The sequence below is a fragment of the Rhinatrema bivittatum genome, chromosome 12, assembly GCF_901001135.1.
Source record: "Rhinatrema bivittatum chromosome 12, aRhiBiv1.1, whole genome shotgun sequence".
NCBI lineage: Eukaryota > Metazoa > Chordata > Amphibia > Gymnophiona > Rhinatrematidae > Rhinatrema > Rhinatrema bivittatum.
The window spans coordinates 48,429,624-48,448,814 of NC_042626.1; the positions used below are offsets into that span (position 1 = coordinate 48,429,624).

At 42.4% G+C, this 19,191-nt stretch overlaps 1 protein-coding gene across 9 annotated transcripts in view; it reads left to right on the forward strand.

The window, feature by feature from the left end:
• CDC27 (cell division cycle 27) overlaps positions 1-12,811 on the forward strand; it is a 195,631-nt gene extending 182,820 nt beyond the window's left edge. For all 9 annotated transcript variants that reach the window (XM_029574213.1, XM_029574212.1, XM_029574216.1 and 6 more), the window contains one exon: positions 9,880-12,811. In XM_029574213.1, coding sequence (XP_029430073.1) covers positions 9,880-9,962 — 83 coding nt within the window. In that variant the 3' untranslated portion in view covers positions 9,963-12,811. The remainder of the gene's footprint in view (positions 1-9,879) is intronic.
• Positions 12,812-19,191: the final 6,380 nt, after the last annotated feature.

Below are 19,191 nucleotides of genomic sequence, written 5' to 3' on the forward strand. Positions count from 1 at the left end.
AAAGTTAGATCAGGGGAAAGCACTAGATGTATTATTATTATTATTTGAGTTTTTTCTATACCGGCATTCGTGATGAGTATCACATCATGCCGGTTTATAATAAACAAGGGGGTGTAATAATAGGTTACAATAAAAAGAACAAATAACAGGTGCCGAGCAAAAACAATTGCAGTTACAATAAAACAGGGAAATGCACAACTGGGAACAGAGAAAGGCGATAGGAATTTAACAGAATACATTTACCAAACTTTAACAGAATGCCTTTACAGAATTTATGGTATTTACTAGGTTATGCCATTTGCAATGTTATAGTTTTCTGCGTTAGGGTAATGAGTGAAAGTTGGTTAGTGGTGAATTAGGGTTCATTCGGTGTCTGGAAAGGCTTTTTTAAATAACCACATTTTGAGTCTCTTCCTGAATGTTGGGAGGCGGGGTTCCTGCCACAACTCCGGTGGGATGGAGTTCCATAGAGGAGGTCCTGCTGTGGAGAATGCCCTGTCTCTGAAGGTTATATGATGGGAGGTTTTGGAGTGTACTTGGCTTTCAGTAAGACCTTTGACAGAGTTCCAAATAGGTGATTTATAAACAAATTGAATGCTCTAGTTGTTGGCCCTAAGGTGGGTGACTGGGAGAGAAACTGATGAAGGTGATAAAGGTTCACAGTTGACAAGCAAGGCTGAATTAGCCATGATGTGGGTGATACCATTCGATGGAGCTAAATGGCCCCATCTTTCTCTTGCTCAGAAAAGTTTTACCACAGAGCATGTGCAGAGGTTCCCATGCACATGCTGGCTCTTAAGCCCCTCTGTCTTTTTTAGACCATGATTCTGCATGGATGTGTACTGTTTGTCATCTTCTTTTGGTTTTTTGGGGGTTTTTTCTCTAAGGACCTTATTTACTAAACATTTTTTCCCATAGTGACAGAGAGGGAGAAAACTTTAGTAAATAAGCCGCCAAGTTTTTTTCTTCAACACTAACTCATTTTTTATTTGCCTCTTTGCCTCAGCAGACCCTCAACAGCACTTGTCACTAAAATTTAAAAAAAAAACTGAACACACAATGTCCAGCTCCAAGAAAGCTACTGTTTGTGGTCACAAGGTGTCAAATTGCCAATGGCCATGACAACTGTTAGATAGCTGAATCCTGATTGGGTCCTAGGCAACTGCAATGACACTGGTTAGATGTCACCAAGATCCCAGAAGAAAAAGGCCTGAAAGATGGAGGAACTTCATAGGTCAGTGAAAAGTCGGCACCATTCTTACTTTTGGAATGAGACTTTTTCAGGCTTCCTCGACACTGAGTCAAGCAGAAGCTCCTCAAGCAAAGCTCCCCCACTGCAGTGTGCAGGCTTTGGATCTACCAAAGTTTAGGGGTGAAACAAGATGTAAAAGTGTTGATTACAAGAGCCTGCGAGTTCTCTGACTGCTTTTCCCTTTTTGTGAGGTTTGTCGGCACAAAAGTACCATTCATTGGAGCCAGCGGTATACCAGCCGTCTGCACCATCAATGTACTCAATGCAGGAGTAGACGTTGGTAGTGCCCAGGAAGTCAGTTACTTCCTTCCATGTTGGTATTCTGATCTCCATGTCGCCACCTCGTTCTGGATCCCAGTCCTTCTGGAGCCTCTTCTGTCATCTATCCATGGGCTTGCTTTGGAGGGATCAGATATGTACCTTTGATCGTCATGCAGCTACCAGCAGGTTAACCCAGGAGGGAGTCTCTTCCTGGAGTCCAGTACAAGTTTCTCGGGACAAGGCTGTACTGGTTTCAGAAGAGGATGAGTTTTCCTCTAGCTCAAAGAACACAACAGTCCATAGATTAGGCGCCTGAATTGTTCAAGACTTTACCTTGTTGGTGGCTAGTGATGAGGGAACCCTTCAACCTTTCCTGTCCAAAATTTATTTATTTATTTAACTTCTTTTACTATACCGACACTCAAGACCAGGTCTTATCGTACCGGTTTACATTAGAACAAGGGGAAAAATCAATTAACGTATAAGTGGAAAAGAGAAGTTACATTAAAACAGGGAGAGTAAAAACATGGATGTCGGAAGATAGGACAGAATTAAGTAATTGAACAATAAGTTAATAAAATTACAAACTATAAATTAACATAAAACAATAAATTAATAATACAGGAAACATGGATTATAATCAGCGGAAATATACATGGAAATATATATATATGGAATATATACAGCTGGAATATACATGTTATGTCAGATGGGAGGAGTGGCGGGGGGTGAGGGAAAAGGGTGGGTTGAGGTTGCGAGTGGAAAAGGGAAAAAAGTGAAAAAAGTTTGGGAGTGCGGGGAGGGAGAAGGGTGGGTTGGAGGGTGAGAGAGAGTTGGTTAATATGGAATCCTTCAACGATAGGCTTGTGTGAACAGCCAGGTTTTAAGTTTTTTTCTGAAGGTTAAATGGCATTGTTCCTGGCGTAAGTCTTGAGGAAGCGAATTCCAATGTTAGAATTGAGGAAGCGAATTCCAATGTTAGAATTGCCAAAATGTTAGATTTGTTACCCTAAAGGGGGAGTCTCTCTAGCCTCCATGCTTCAGGAGGTCCCAGTGGTGGTAGCCACTTTACCCTCCTTTGCTTCAGGTACAAATTAGATTGTAAGCCCTCTGGGAGTAGGGAAATACCTACAGTACCTGAATGTAAACCACTTTGAAGTGCCACATGGTGGAATATAAATAAACTTAAATTAAACCTAGTCCTCATTAGTTGCATGTACCATCCAACTCTGTGGAGGAATCTAGCCAGTCTGAGGATAAAGCATGGGCGCTGTCTGGAACATGCCTCAGGAGCATTCCCCTCTAAGAATCTTGAGTTGCCTGCCCTAATTGCCATATTCATTGTGGTTTTGGGTTAATGTCCCTCCACATTTGGGTTCAGGGGAAGGGTAGATAGGTCTGAGGGGATCTCCAACATACCAGAGCATTCATCTCTGCCAAAAGACCTCTCATATTCTAAATTCCAGGATAAACCAGGTACAGTGATTGATGTTAACATCCATAGGGAAAAAGATCCCTGTGCAGAGATCTTCAGGATACTTCAGATCCTGGAAATGCCTTCTGAATCTTCAGCCATCCCAATCCTTTCAATCTTGTAAGAACTACACATGAGAATGTGGGATAATCTGGCCTACTGCCAGATTTTATTTAAGGTCCTTTAAATGCAGAGTACAACAGTTTCCTGGGATTGGGTAGTTCAACTACTGGACCAATCTGTGATTGTTGAAACAGACAGAAAAAGCCAAAATTCAACACACCCACCCTTGGATAAGGACTGTAGATTGTTGGACAACTTTCTTCCCAAAGTTTTCCAGAGCTTGTTGCTCAGTACCTCATTGTAGCCCACTGATTATATATTTTACTTATTTAAAAAATTTGTGGCACCCATATCTACCATCCTATGCGGGTTACATGATACTTTGTACAGAATTGCGTCAACAAACTGAAGCCTCTGGTAGAGTCTCTAGACAAGGAGCTGAAAAGCTATCAGGCCCTTCTAAATGCAGAAGAGAGCAAATGCCATCTCTGGTCAGTGTATGAATCATTTGACACTGTGGCAAGATCTTCCGCAGCAGGAATTGGAGCACACCAGATGTGATTCAGAACCAGCAACCTGCATGAAGACATTCATAAGTTGACCAGTGTCCCATGTTCAAAGGATAAAGTCAAAAACTGTTGCCCATTTAAGGAGCAACATGCAGCCATTCAGCCCTTAATTGGTGGGAGCAGAGCAGACATTTTCATCTAAATGCTCTTACTTTGTATTTAAGCGCTCTTTCCAGAAATGCCAGTTCTGGCAATATTGTGTCCCATCTGTACTACCATAATAGCAGCTTGCGGCACATAGACATCAACCTAAGATGCCACAACTAGTTTTTGATGAACTCTACTCTCTAGCTGCAACCCCCTTCAATAGGAGAGAGGATTCACCTATTCCTCAAGGAGTGGTAGAGGACCACAAAAGCCTGTTGGGTCCTCAAAATTGTGGTGCTTCTCCCATCCCCGAGGCACTGCATTAATGAGATTGAGACCTATCCTGAATTTACAAAGACTGAACTGGAGTTTGAAAGATGTTCAAAATGAGTTCCCTCCACACCTGCTCTTTATTCAAGTGAAACTGTATATGCACCCTAGATCTGAAATATGTGTATACTCATATACCCATTCATCAGTCTTACTGGAGATGCCTCAGGTTTGTTTCGGATTCCTGTCACTAGTAATACAAGGTTCTTCCCTTCAGGTTCTCTGCAGCCCCAACCAAGGGTCTTCACAAAAGGCCAAGCAGTAGTGGCAGTATACATTTGTTGCCAGGGAATTTCTTTCCTTACCTAGATGACTGGCTAGTGACTGGACTTTCGCAAACAGGGGTGGACATCCTGCAGAAGACAAATCGGCTCCTTCAGTCTCTGGCGTTAATCAATTTTGCCAAGTCAAACCCCATTCCTACCCAGCGCATAAAATATCATCAGGGTGTGGATAGATTAATTGGAAAAGAAAGCATTCCTCCCATCAGATCGGGCAGTCTGCCTTTGAGCACTGGTCTAGAACTTACTACAGCAGAATCAAGTCTTGACCTGAATAATCCTGATTATCCTTTGGCATATGGCAGTGATGCATGTGGTCCTAATGGCGTGCTTGTCGTATCCTGTAAAGGTTACCACGGAAATGAAAATCTCTTCTTTGGTGGCTAGACCCAGAAGTCTTGGAGATTAGGTGCTCCTCTTCAAATGGATATGTCTACCAGGGGGCATCTGGAGATTTTCTTTTCCCTCTTATTTGTTCCACAGAAATAGACACAGATGAATCTGTTCCACTACAGTACTGCCATTTTTTATTTTTCATGTAATAAAACAAGGCCACGTGTAGAATAAGCTATCAATGGGCATTCTAAAGTCCATTACATGCAATAAGACTTGTATATTGTTTCTGTATACAGTCAACATGAATAAGCAAAATGTCTTAGGTCATGATTAGTCAGCATGACCTAGGTTCTAATTGTCAGAATGTCAACATGACCTAAGTACTAATTATAATTTACTAGCACAGCACATTTTGTTATTGATAAGAAAGGAACATACATTTTTGTCTAATTAGGAAACCTTGACTTTTGCTCCTGCTAACCTCTGTTCTTGCAAAGAGCAAAAAAATCAGTTTGAGTATACCTTCAAAGAATATTGATTTGCTAGCATAAGCTAAATTGGACAGAGGTACAATAAAACTTTTAACTCCATCAGGTGGAATGCATACATGAGATCCTTCAAACTCGAGGGATCTGGTCTATGACAAAAGTTTCAGATCAACTTCTTAGAGCTACATTCCATTCAATAAGCTTTGTTTTCTCACATCTACCCTATCTCTACATTCTCTATCTTACCTGCCATTCTGTCATCTGCACTTTCCACTGCTCTAGAACTTCAGTTTTCTTCCCTTCATACTGCCATTTCCACTGTCCTTGACAGCATCTCATCTTTGTTACTTTCGGCACACCTGTACCTATCTTCTCCATATTCTCCTGCTGCTCCTAATTTCAGTTGGCGATATCAATCACAATCCTGGCCCTTCAAGGCAACTTTCATCCCATCGTCCCATATCAAGCCGTAACTCTCCAATCTTATCACTATTTCCCTTCTCTCTCCCTTTCTTATGCTCCCTGCGGAATGTAAACTTGCCAAGAAGCATGACCTTTTTAGAGAAGTAAAGTTCCTCGATGAAATAAATGACTGCTTCATAGAGCATCTGGTACAAGAACCAACAAGAGGGGAAACTATTTTAGACCTAGTCCTTAGTGGAACACAAGGTTTGGTGATAGAGGTAACACTTGGCAATAGTGATCACATTATTAAATTTGACTTTAATTGGAGGGAGTGCAAAAAAGAAATCTATTACAAAAGCATTTAGCTTTCAAAAAGGTAACTGTGTAAGTTACCCCCATGCATTCTAACAGTAATGTCAGCAGAAAAAATCCAAATGGTCCATCCAGTCTACCCAGCAAGTTTCTTATGGTAGTAACTGCTGCTTCATGCAGGTTACCCCCCCCCCCCCCCCCCCCATGTTACTGTTAAGGGTACTTGCTGCTCGGTGCAAGTTACTCATGTTTCTCTTAAGGATAGTAACAGCCGGTCTGTGCAGGTTACACCCAAGCCTTATGTTAAGGGTAGTAATATTTTTAATCTAAATCAAGCAACTATGAAACCCATAATTATTGTTAGCAACACTTTTACGGAGTGATCAGCCTTCATTATAATTCATTATACCATAATTAGTGACATATATTGATTAGAAATTTTTTATTATATACAAAAATGTTATCTAAACACTTCAATACATTTTACAATATTTATTCTTAATCGGATACATCGAGTGAATATCAAATTTTCAAAAAACACAATCATTAAAAACTACCATTCATACACACATCCATACAATTTAAAAAAAATCTGACAATTTTGCACTCTTTTTTTTTTTTTATAACACCATTTCCCCTCAAATTGATGCTTCCTTTTACACTCCCTTTATATGCCCAACATGTTTCGCCACTCAATAAGCTTCTTCAGGGGAGCATAATGTGAATCATTACTAACACCAATCTTCAACGATCTTCTCCAACAATTCACCCAAATGTATCCTCTCTCTCTTCAATTCCTCTTAATTCTTCCACTCCGAGGATAAGCAAACGTTCTCCACAATTTCACCTTTGTTTTCGCCAAAGTACTGCACTCCCAATCTTTCAACGGGTCCACACCACAATTTTACTTTCATTTCTTACTTCCTTTCACCAAAAAGAGCACAAAGACGCTCCCAACGTCTCAGCGTTCTTAGAAACAGCTGTGAGACGGGATGTAAGAACGCTGAGACGTTGGGAGCGTCTTTGTGCTCTTTTTGGTGAAAGGAAGTAAGAAACGAAAGTAAAATTGTGGTGTGGACCCGTTGAAAGATTGGGAGTGCAGCACTTTGGCGAAAACAAAGGTGAAATTGTGGAGAACTTTTGCTTATCCCTCGGAGTGGAAGAATTAAGAGGAATTGAAGAGAGAGAGGATACATTTGGGTGAATTGTTGGAGAAGATCGGTGTTAGTAATGATTCACATTATGCTCCCCTGAAGAAGCTTATTGAGTGGCGAAACATGTTGGGCATATAAAGGGAGTGTAAAAGGAAGCATCAATTTGAGGGGAAATGGTGTTATAAAAAAAAAAGAGTGCAAAATTGTCAGATTTTTTTAAAATTGTATGGATGTGTGTATGAATGGTAGTTTTTAATGATTGTGTTTTTAAAATTTGATATTCACTCGATGTATCTGATGAAGAATAAATATTGTAAAATGTATTGAAGTGTTTAGATAACATTTTTGTATACAATAAAAAATGTCTAATATGTCACTAATTATGGTATAATGTATGAAAATGTGAAATATTTTTATAATTGCCAATTTTTTGAAAATTCATTATAATTCAGGCAGTGCTGCTTGCTCATGCTTTGCTTTTGGACTTTGCCATAGAAGCAGTGCTGTGCTTTTTCCCTAATGTCTACATATCAGTATCCCAGACCGTAAAAGTTGGGGCCCAGCATTGGCTGTTGTCTGAATCCAATTTCCCTTTTTGCCCCCACCATTGAAGTGAGGAGTAATGTTGCAGTTGCTTCAAAAACATCAAGGCTACCTGGTTAAGGGTAATAATATCCATACCTTCTGTTAAGGGTAGTAACTACTGCTCCATGCAGTTTACCCCCAACCACCCTGTCATGTTTCTGTGAATTCATTTACTGTTTTCATCCTCCCCACCTCTTCCGGAAGGGCATTCTTTCTGTGAAGAAATATTTCCTGATGATAGTTCTGAGTCATCTCCCTTGAAGTTTCATTTTCGACCCCCTAGTTCTACTGTTTTGAAACTCATGCATCATTACAACCTTTCAGAGATCTGAAGGTCAGTATCATACCTCCGTAGCACCGCCATTCTTCCAGGGTATACATATTTAGAATCTTCAGCCTCTCCTCATAAATCTTCCGATACAGACACCATACCATTTTTGGTCACCCTGCTCTGGACTGCCTCCCTCCTGTCTCTGTCCTTTTGAGATACAGGCTCCAGAAATGAACACAGTACTCCAGGTGAGGTCTCACCAAGGACCTGTACAAGTGCATTATCACCTCCTTTTTCCTGCTGGTTATGCCTTTCTATGCAGGCCAGCATTTTTCTGGCTCTAGCTATTGCCTGGTCATATTGTTTTGCTGTCCTCAGATTGCCAGACACCCACACACACCCCCACACCCCCATCACATACAGCTCTTTTGGATTACTACTCCCTAGATGCATGACTGTGCTTCTTAGCATTAAATCCCACCTACCAAGCTTTCTTAAATCACTTTTTATTCTCTACTCCTTCAGGCTACTCTGTTGCAAATCTTGGTACCATCTGCAAATGGAGGCCAGGCCTGCGATGGCTAAAGGGACGCCGCTGCCACCGAAGGCACGGCCAGCGTGCCGGCGAGTGAGGGGGCACCATCTCACCCCTCGCCTCAGGTGGCAGATTGCCTTGAGCCACCCCTGCCTGAGGCATTCAACTAATCACTTTTCTCTTCTGTTTATCAATACCCTCTCATCTATCAGTCAACCAATCTCTAATCTAGTTCTCTTTGGGACAATTCTCCAGGCTGCTTGATTTATTTATGCACCTCGTATGTAGGATAGTATTGAAAGCTTTGTTGAAATCCAAGTAAACCACATGCAGCACATTCCCTAATCACCCAATAGGAAAAAATCTATCAAATGTTGTGACACAATCCACTGGATTATAAACAGTTCACTGTCCTTTTGTTCTGCAAAATCTCCAATCAGTTTTACCACCACTGAGGTAAAGCTGACTGGCTTATAGTTTCCACCCTTCTGTGGGTTGCCATTTTTGTGAAGAGAGACCCTCACCTGTCTTTCTCCAATCTTATGGCACCACTCCCATCTCAAAGGACTCACCAGAACCTCTCTGCGCTCCCTTATTCTCAGATGTATCTCATCCACCCCCATGGCTTTGCCTACCTTCAGTTTTGCTGCTTCCACTCAAACAGTCTTCTGTAAATGGTGAGTGATCCCCACTCCACTACCATATGTACCCTTGCCAACCAGCAGCAGTCCTTTTCCAAGGTCATCTCCAGTGAACACAGAACAGAAGTATTTTAGGCTTTCTTTTCCTCTTAGTCGCTATCAATCTTGCAATTATACCTCTGGTCTGTCTTACTTTCCCTGACCTATATGAAAAATGTTTTGTCACCTCACTTGACCTCTTACCAATCTATGATTTTACCATCCTGACTTGTCTTTCAGCTTACTAAACTTTTTTCCTGTTTTCCTCTTTTTGCAGTCCTTTGTTCTTTTTGAATGCTGATCATTTTGCCTTAATTTTTTCAACCCCCTCACTGAGAACCATATTGGTTTCTTTTTCCTCTGATTTACTTTTCTTACATAAAGACTTGTTTCTCTTTCTAGAGCTTTTAGTTCCGCCCACTGTTCTTCTGCTTCACTTGCCTCGACCCACCTTGCCAGCAACTTCTCAAGGTACTCCCCCATTGTACCAAAGTTTGTATTTTTAAAATCCAAACCTCTGAGCTTCTCCCTCCCCGGGCCATTATATTGGACCATGCCATTTGATCACTGGTGCTCTAGTGGACACTTACATAAACACTATACACACAGCCGCTGTTTTGGGAGTATCGGGTCCAGTATCGCCCCCTCCGTTTGGGAAGGGAATGAATGCAAGTGGCACTTTGACTCCCAGCATGGTGGACTTATTTGTTTTTAGTAACATTTGCCTCTTTCAGGAGGACTGATGCACTCTCTCTCTCTCATATTTTCTTTTCTCTTGCTGTCTGCTTGTTTACAGTGGGGACTGATGAGTCGCAGGAGAGCAGCATGACAGACGCAGATGACACACAGCTCCATGCAGCAGAGAGTGACGAATTTTAACCCCAGAAACCCAGCTCTGACTGTTTTTACCCACCTAACTTCTTGCCTCCCCTTCCCTGTACTGGGTCTGTCACAGCACTGAGCCACTGCTTCATTTTGTTTACCCTCCAATGACCATCATCTCGTTTTAAGTGCACAGCTGAGACGTAAGGACCCTGCCATACACTCTTGCCACCATGACTGCTACTTGGCTCTTTATCAGCTGATGTGTGGGGATAAAGGAGGCTGAATTTTTTTTTGCTTTCCTTTGCTAAAACGATCTCATGGCTTGAAAGCATCTATGAGCTGCTTTACTGAAACAGAGATGCGGGGGAATACTAAAGGATGGGTTTTTTTTTGTTTTGTTTTGTTTTTTGTCAACTGAAAGCTCTCATTAAGAACAAAGCACCTCTCCTCCCTCCTGTCCTCCACCATTACCCAAGAGGAACTGAACTTGGGGTCTGGCTCCTTGCTGCTCTTCTGGCTTTTTAATTCCCACCTTCAAGGACAGCAGCAGCCCTAGTAACCTGAAAATGTTAATGGGAAAGCTTGTAAAGGAGTCTTCTGTGTGAACAGCTTGAATGCTTTATTCATTGCTCCAGAGTGTAAGAATCCACTTTCCCTGAAGTCCACCCCAGGCCCAGGCGTCGAAATAGTTGCGTTCACAGAATGCCATGTCCTTTCACTTAGAACATAACTGTATGTCACCCAGCTTTTCTTATGCCAAACTAGCAATGATGTGCTTAGTAACCTGGATGGAAAGAAATAGCCCACAGTCTGCTTCTTTTTTGCAAGTTCTGTCAGGTGGCAAAATGCAAAAGTTATTGCTAAACTGGTAACGAGGAAAACGGACAAATGAGCAACGAGAAAAGTAGAATTTTAACTTTTCTCCTTTAGAAGAACTGCCTGATTTTTTTAATTTTTTTTAACCCATTGTTTGAATAAGTTTATTAAAGTGAAGAAAATTCCATTGTGCCAGAAGACTAGAGCAGAGTGTTTAAAAAAGATTAAAAAAAAGAAAAACACAGTGACAGCCAAAGTCTCTTAGCAAAAGCTGAGAACCTCGCTGACCGACTTTCCATCTGTCTGGCGCTCTATCTTGTCCTTTCTACAAACATTGTGTAAAATGCAGTGCAATTTGTTACTTTATTTTTCTTAGGGTCTTTTGTTTTCCAGTCCTTGTGTTTTTTTAAGTTTTTGGTTTCGAAATATACTTGATTTTTTAAACTTGAAAATATTTCCTTGTTATCTTGAAATTCAGTAGAAGGCCAGCTTGAGGCTTTTAAGGTCACCTTGGGTAGTGGATTCTTCACCCATCTCTCCTTCACTCTTCAACAGAAAGAGAATGTTCTCCATTATTACAGAGAGCCACTGTTCACTAGCAATTGTAAACCAAGTGACCTTTCACAACCAAACTGGAGTTAATGGGGACAAAGATTAAAGTGGTTGAAGCTTTCCTTTAAAAGTATTTGTTTGAAAGGGCAGTTATAAAACATGCTATAGTCGTGTTATTATAAATGAGACATTTTCCTTGCCTCTGTATCTGTTCTGCAACTTTGTGGTGATATCAGCACCTTTCACTAGATCCACTTATTTAAGATGCACCTTACTGCACAATAACATGGGATTAGGAAGCTCAACGATTGTTCTTTCATGAACAACCAGACTCTGGCCATCTTCTGTCAGCTGCTGAAGAAACTGGACCAGATTCTTGATTTCTTTTGCAGTGACCCGGCATTGGAAGGTCTCAACAGAAATTCCCATTTGGGTGCTATGGGAATGTACCTTACTATAACACTGTCTTTGATAATGGCTGTATAGAAGCACAGATTTTGACTGGAGGCACTGTTCTCAGAAGAGCTGAAGATTCTGTGTGAGTTAAGCTTAAACTGAAAGGTTAGATGGAAAAAAGGTCTCAGTGACCAGCCTTAGCACCTTGTCCCATACTCTCAATCTGCTGATTCTTATTGTTTTTAAAGTTCGTTTATATCTTTGATACAATGTCCACTCTGGAGTTTCAGAAGTATTTGCCCCTCCTATGATATTTTATTAAAACAAACTGTTGGAAATGTTGGAAAGCTATGCTAGAATATTGTAGGGAATTATTTCCCCCCCTAAAGTGACTAATAGCAGTCTTATGATATTGTCCTTGCTGGGGTATGGCTTGCTAGTTACTGGTTGGGTGGATAATTAGCATATACAAATATGGGTAAGGACACTAGAAACTTAAAGAAAATATTTTCTTAAAATTATGGAGATTTTTCACAGTATTTTGTGCAATTTTGTTGGTGGTTGAGCACTGGCAGTTTATTTAATGCCTCATGTACCTGTTCATTTTAGATTTCACTGCTTGTTCTCCTTCCTATAGACGTCTAGGTTTAGTGTTGCTAGGACTTCCTACCACCCCTACATCACACACATTGCCCCAAAGACAGAAAAATATTTGGACATATGGTTGATTCACTAAAGCGGCAGCATGCTGCCCTTTAAGAAGTTGCATTGACCTGCTGCCCTTTAAGAAGTTGTTATAAATGAATTTTGTTTTAAAGTGATAGTAAGCTTGAACCTTGCAGGGGGACTGGTAAGTGATGTGTTAATGGGGTTTTTTTTCCTGTTGTCTTCCCTTTGACCCAAGTTTCCAATGTTTTGTTTTTTTTCGTACTCTTTCTCTCCATGCCCTTAATGCCTTCCCTTGCCCTGTGCTGCCTTTGCTCACAGCTGATCAGTGTAAATCTCCTCCTTGCATATTTAGCTTCTGAGAAAAAGAGGCCCTAAAGTCTGATCAAGCAGCCCTGCTCCACAAAAAAAAAAAACAAACTGCAAGTACTTGTGAAAAAACAAGGAAACGGAGGAAAACTCCAGAAAGCATGCAAAGCCTATACTGCTGGAAATTGTTCTTTCTGCTGACTTGATGTTCTTGCACTGGGTACATGCAATGCAAATGTTTCAATTTCAATGAATATGAGCTCTCGTGGCCCAGTATATGATCTGTTAATATGCTCAATATGGAAAGAAGGTCTCTTAGTACAAAGAAATGCACAAGTTAGTTTTTTTTCTAGGGAGACGTTTTAAGATGAGCTTTGCAGGGCAGGTGTCTGCTCTCTGTTTCCAGGTCAGGTTTGCTTACCATTACAGTTGCAGAAAAAACATTTTCTATTCTAGCACGACAGCATAATTTCTAATGCTTAACTTGTGTTCTGGCTCACTGCATCCTGTTGTCCTTTCACAGACTGTAACTTGAAGTCTTCTCATAGCCCAATAACAGGATAAAAGGCATCAGAGCAAAGCTTTTGAGCAGACCCATGAAACCACACCTATAATATGAGGCTACATGCTTTAATAATACCTTCTTTTTTTTTTTTTTAATATTTCAAGTGTATTTGAATGGGAACTTTTTGAAAATACCTCCACAATGGAATTTAAAACAAAATACCCCCAGCAAGGGGCTCTTAACGTGAAATGGTGTTTTAAAAAAAGAAGCTAATTCTTCTAAGCAGTAGTAGCCCTCAAAATGATAGCAGTGCCTGTTAACAGCATCTTAAATTTGCTTTCCAGTTTCAGAACATACAGCCATCGCAGGGGTAGAAAGTTTGGTTGCCAATATCAACATAAATTCTTTTCTCTGCTGCATTACCACTTGACAAGGTTTGGGTGGGGGGGGGGGTTGTTTTTTTGCTTTGTTTCCTATACTAAAACACAGACATGAAAAAATGCTGCTGGCTGACCATATTAAAAACTGAAAGCAGCTTTTAGTCTGTATAAGGATGCTTTCTATTGAAGGAATGAAAAGCCAACGTGACAGATCTGTTCAAGAATAAGGGGACTGTCAGCCTTACTGCAAACCATGAGGGGGACACCCTTAAAATGCAACATATGAGTGATATTTTTTTTTTGTTTTTTTTACATTGAAGCGATGTAATTCTTGTGTTCCTTTTTTTTGTTTTTTTCTTTCCTGACTTTTTATTTTAGAAATTGTACAGTCTTGGGGAAAAGTCTTTTTTTTTTCTTGTTAATATATTTGCAATTCATTAAAAGGATATGGAAAATCCAAATAAAACTACTTTTAAAAGCCGTTGCATACACGAGTGATGCCTTAAGTTTACAATCAGTTTTGAGAAGCAATGGCCTTCCACTGCAGGCCATGGAAGTTTTTGGTTACTTTTATCTCTAGCAGTACAGAACTGCAGTGTATCCAGGCAGTGGCCTGCAGTTTATCACAGCATGGTTTTTGTTTTTGAATTTAATTTGCCATGCATTCTGAAATGTCTTTTGCATGTTATACCTAGAACATTAGTAGGAGATAGCCAACAGCATGTAATTGGACTGCCAGTGTGCCCACCCATGGCGGGTGCTATTGAATAGCAAATTACTTTAATTTTGCACAGCAACAGAACTAGCACAGTCTTAAATTTATTTCTTGGTTGTATTGTTGCCTCCTTTGCTCTTGTTCCTGGTTGTCTTCATGTGCACTCTTTTATTTATATTAGAATAAAAGTTGCATCCTGTTTTTTTAATCATAATCATCCGCCCATCTTCCTAAAAATCTTTTCTAAGCGTGCTGGTGCCTTTTTTTTTTTAATTGTTAGTGGAATAGTGATGGTCTGACATTCAGTATAGCAATTTCTCCAACTTACTGAGATTTGTAAAAGTGAGCTTAAAATGAGCTTTCAGAAACTTTGAACATCACTATAATGCTAAATTTAAAGTCAAATCTTTAAATTATTACCACAACAAATGTATCAAATGGTTTGGCTAATACTGCTGCTTTTTCAGAATGTAAAGGAGGATAATAACTTGAAATTTAATATTTTCTATTTATTTTTAAAATATTTAATCCAGCTGCCATGAAAAGAACCATTTTGTTATAAGTGACCATGTTGTCTTGCCCTCTTTAGGAATGGTGATATGCTGTTTTTAGTTTTGTTCCTCTCCCCATAAATTTCGGTCAACTTCAGCTGAAGCACACTTTTCTCAAGTTAAGATGTGTGGTACATTGTGTCCCTTCCACTGTGTTGTAAAGTGTGAGCCACTGGGCTGAAATATTTATAAAAAGAGGGGCCCTATAAAGCCCAACAGCTGTACTATCTAGAGTTTTAGGCATATTGATGCATTATTTGTGGTCTCCTTTCTTTTCATGCCTAGTAGCTTATATGTTATAGTCTGGTTGTATCTTGATCTATTGTATTTCTGCCTAGCTATACCATGTGTGGGACAGTGCCACCTGATGTTTGGCAGAGCAGTGTCAGTCATCGCACAAAGTTCCCCTGATGTCTCCTTCCCTCTTGGATCCCTTCTGCTGGTTCTTTCCACTCAGTTGCGGTGCAGGTGTATAGAAGCAATATTTTCATACTGAAGACCTCTGTTCTGTTCATTGGTGGGCCATGGTTTCTGGTAATGCAGCTGAAGCCTATGTAAAGAGCCATGATGATTGCAGAGCATGTCTTTCTGACAGAAGGACCATTCTCACAGGACAAGCAGGATGGTTGTCCTCACAAATGGGTGACATCGAGGATGGAGCCCAACCACGGAAAACTTCTGTCAAAGTTTCAGGAATTTTGACTGGCCCCTACTGGGCATGCCCAGCATGGCACTAACCCTGCAGCCAGCAGGGGTCTCCCTTCAGTCTTCTTTTTTCCGCGTAGCAGTTGCCATGCGGTTAAGGAGCTCTTACCACATTCCTGACAGGAATCTCTTCAACTTTATTCTTGAAGAAAAAATTGCCCCTCAGGGGTCTCCCTTCTTCAATTTTTACTCCGCGGTACTTCAGTAAGTTTTTTGCCGTCGTTTTTGTCGACTACCATCGAATTTGGCCCTCGAGGCCTGTTGGCAGTCGACCGTCCCGCGGCTAAATTTTTGGCCTATGGCCATGGCGTCGGGGTTCCGTCGGTGCCCGGACTGTACGCATACTATGTCCATCACAGACCCACCTAGAGTCTGTGTTTTGTGTTTAGGGAGTGAGCATGATGTCCTGACTTGCACCAAATGTGCCTTAATGACACCAAAAGGTCGCAAAGCTAGAATGGAGAAGATGAGACTCCTTTTCCATGCTCATACTCAGACGCCATCGATTGCATCGACGTCATCGGAACCGGCACCGTCGAAGTCCCATCGTCATCGACAGCCTCCCGGTGACCGTCCGCCATCAACGTCTTCACAGCCATCTACGCCTGTCCCTTCCCCCGAAGATCGAGGGGATCGGAAAGACAAACATCGCCATCGATGTCATAAGTCTCGGACCGTTGAGGAATCGACATCATCGACCTCCGTGCTGTCCGAGCCTCCGTCGAAGAAGTTTCGACCAGAAGTGGCACCGTCCACTCCTGTCTCGCAGACACCGAGGCAACCCTCACCCCTCCGGGGTTTGGGAGCCGCGATTCCACCGGTGACGGTGGTCCCTCCGGCTCAGCCTCCCTCTCCCGTAGAGCCGGGTCTTGTTACCCCAGGTCTCCGGGTAGAACTGGACTGGCTGGTCCAGGAGGCCATCGATAAGGCGATGCTACGGTTCCAGACTCCTTCGGCACCGACCCCGGCACAGAGAGTGGAACCGGTCACCGACCCGATTCCAGCAGCACTGGCACTGCTGCTTGCTCGGATGGAAGCGCTTATGAATGCCCTTCCACCGGCAATACGCGGGTCACAGACAGCCTTCTCATCAGGTGGAGAAACACCGTACCGAATTCCCCCTTCGGGGGTAGTTCCATCGGTGCCTTGTCCCTCGCCACCGATACATTCCTCGGGGGCGATACGCATATCAGCTCCACCGAGATTTTCGATGACAGCACAGATTCCTTCGATGCCGACACCGATTCCTTCTATGCCGGCACCGATGCCGCCACCGATTCCATCGAGGAAATTCTCGATGCCCCCGGTAATTCCTTCGAATCTCTCGGAGCCTCAACCGGGGCCTTCAGGTGTACAGCCCCCTCATGGTCCTACAGGTCAGCAGCCTGATCCTTATGACACCTGGGGTGATGATACCTCTACTGACACCGATGATTTGCCTTCACCACCCTCTCCTGCGGAGAGTAGAAAGCGTTCTCCCCCTGAGGACCTCTCTTTCATAAATTTTGTGAAGGACATGTCGGAGTTGGTCCCTTTTCAGCTTCAATCAGAACAAGATGACAGGCACCAGAATATGGAATTGCTCCAATTCTTGGATGCCCCTAAAGTCATCACCTCTATTCCAATTCATCAGGTTTTTCTGGACCTTCTAAAAAAGAATTGGGAATCTCCTGGTTCTGTTGCTCCAGTGAACAAAAAAGCTGACTCTACTTATCTTGTACAGTCAGCACCTGGCTTTCAGAAACCACAATTAGATCATCACTCTGTGGTAGAATCAGCTCAAAAGAAAGCTAAAAGATTAAAGCCACATTCTTCCATACCTCCTACTAAGGAAAATAAATTCCTAGATAGTATAGGTAGGAAAGTATACCAAGGAGCTATGCTAATTTCCAGAATAGTTTCTTATCAATTGTGTATGACCCAATACAATAGGGTCATCCTGAAACAGATGCAGGAGTATTCAGATGCCTTACCAGAGCAGTTCCAGCCACAGCTTCAGTCCCTACTAAATAAAGGGTTTGAAGCTGGGAAGCATGAAATAAGAACAGCTTATGCCATCTTTGATGCTTCCACTAGACTTTCTGCTACGGCCATCTCTGCCAGACGCTAGGCTTGGCTTAAGTCGTCTGACCTTCGCCCGGAAGTTCAGGACAGGCTCTCTGATTTGCCCTGTCTAGGGGATAATCTATTTGGTGAGCAAATTCAGCAAATTGTTGCAGAACTGAAGGATCATCATGAGACACTTAAACAGCTCTCATCTATTCCTTCTGACTTGCCTTCTAAACAACCATTTAAGAAGGACTCAAAAAAGTCATTCTTCCGTCCACGGAAGTATTATCCCCCACTAGCCAAGTCTAGGCCTGCGAGGCCTTACCATAAAACTCAGCCTCATCAGTCTCGAAAACAAAAACCCGCAACAGCTCCACAACCTGGCCCTGCATCGGGTTTTTGACTTTCAATTAGAGAGCAGATGCCAAATCCCTCTTCCAACTGTACCAGTAGAAGGTCGGTTAAGCCACTTTCTAGAAAAATGGCAGCATATCACCACAGATCAATGGGTAATAGCAATAATTGCACAGGGTTACCACCTCAACTTCCTGACTCTCCCTTCGGACTCCCCACCCCTGCAGGCGTGGAGACTCACCGATCACTCTATTATTCTAGAACAGGAGGTTTCCCTTCTCCTCCAGTCAAACGCTATAGAACCCGTTCCTCCCTCACAACAAGGACTAGGGTTCTACTCCAGGTACTTTCTGATCCCAAAAAAGTCAGGAGGACTTCGACCAATCCTGGACTTACGAGCCCTCAACAAGTACCTTCACAAAGAGAAGTTCAAGATGGTAACCCTGGGCTCGCTTCTCCCTCTGCTGCAAAGAGGGGACTGGCTATGCTCTCTAGACCTAAAAGATGCCTATACTCACATTGCGATAGCTCAGTCTCATCGCAAATACCTCCGTTTTTTAGTAGGCCGAAATCACTACCAATACCGAGTGCTCCCTTTCGGCCTGGCATCCGCACCACGAGTTTTCACCAAATGCCTTGTGGTGGTTGCAGCTTCTCCCTGACCCTAACAATTCAAACTCTGCTTTCTCTAGGGTTTCTTGTCAATTACGAGAAATCCTACTTAGTCCCATCTCAGACCTTATCCTTCATTGGGGCAGACTTGGACCCCTTACAGGCAAAAGCCTTCCTTCCTCATCCACGGGTTCAAACCCTTGTGTCCCTAGCTCGCCAGCTGCAGTCTCAACCTACAGCTACAGCTCGCCACTTCCTCATTCTACTGGGACACATGGCCTCCTCAGTTTATGTGACTCCCATGGCCCGTCTGGCCATGAGAGCCACGCAATGGACTCTGAGATTGCAATGGACCCAAGCTCTTCAGCCTCTGTCCTCCATTGTTCGCATCACCGATGCACTCCGTCTGTCTCTTTCCTGGTGGACAAATCAATTCAACCTCTTACAGGGCTTGCCTTTTCTTCCACCAGACCCTCAGGTAATCCTCATCACCGACGCTTCCAACATCGGTTGGGGAGCCCATGTAAACAATCTACAAACTCAAGGATTCTGGTCACTAGAGGAAGCCAAACACCAGATAAATTTCCTGGAGCTGCGAGCAATTCGCTATGCTCTCAGGACTTTTCAGGATTGCCTATCGAACCATGCAATCTTAATTCAGACGGACAACCAG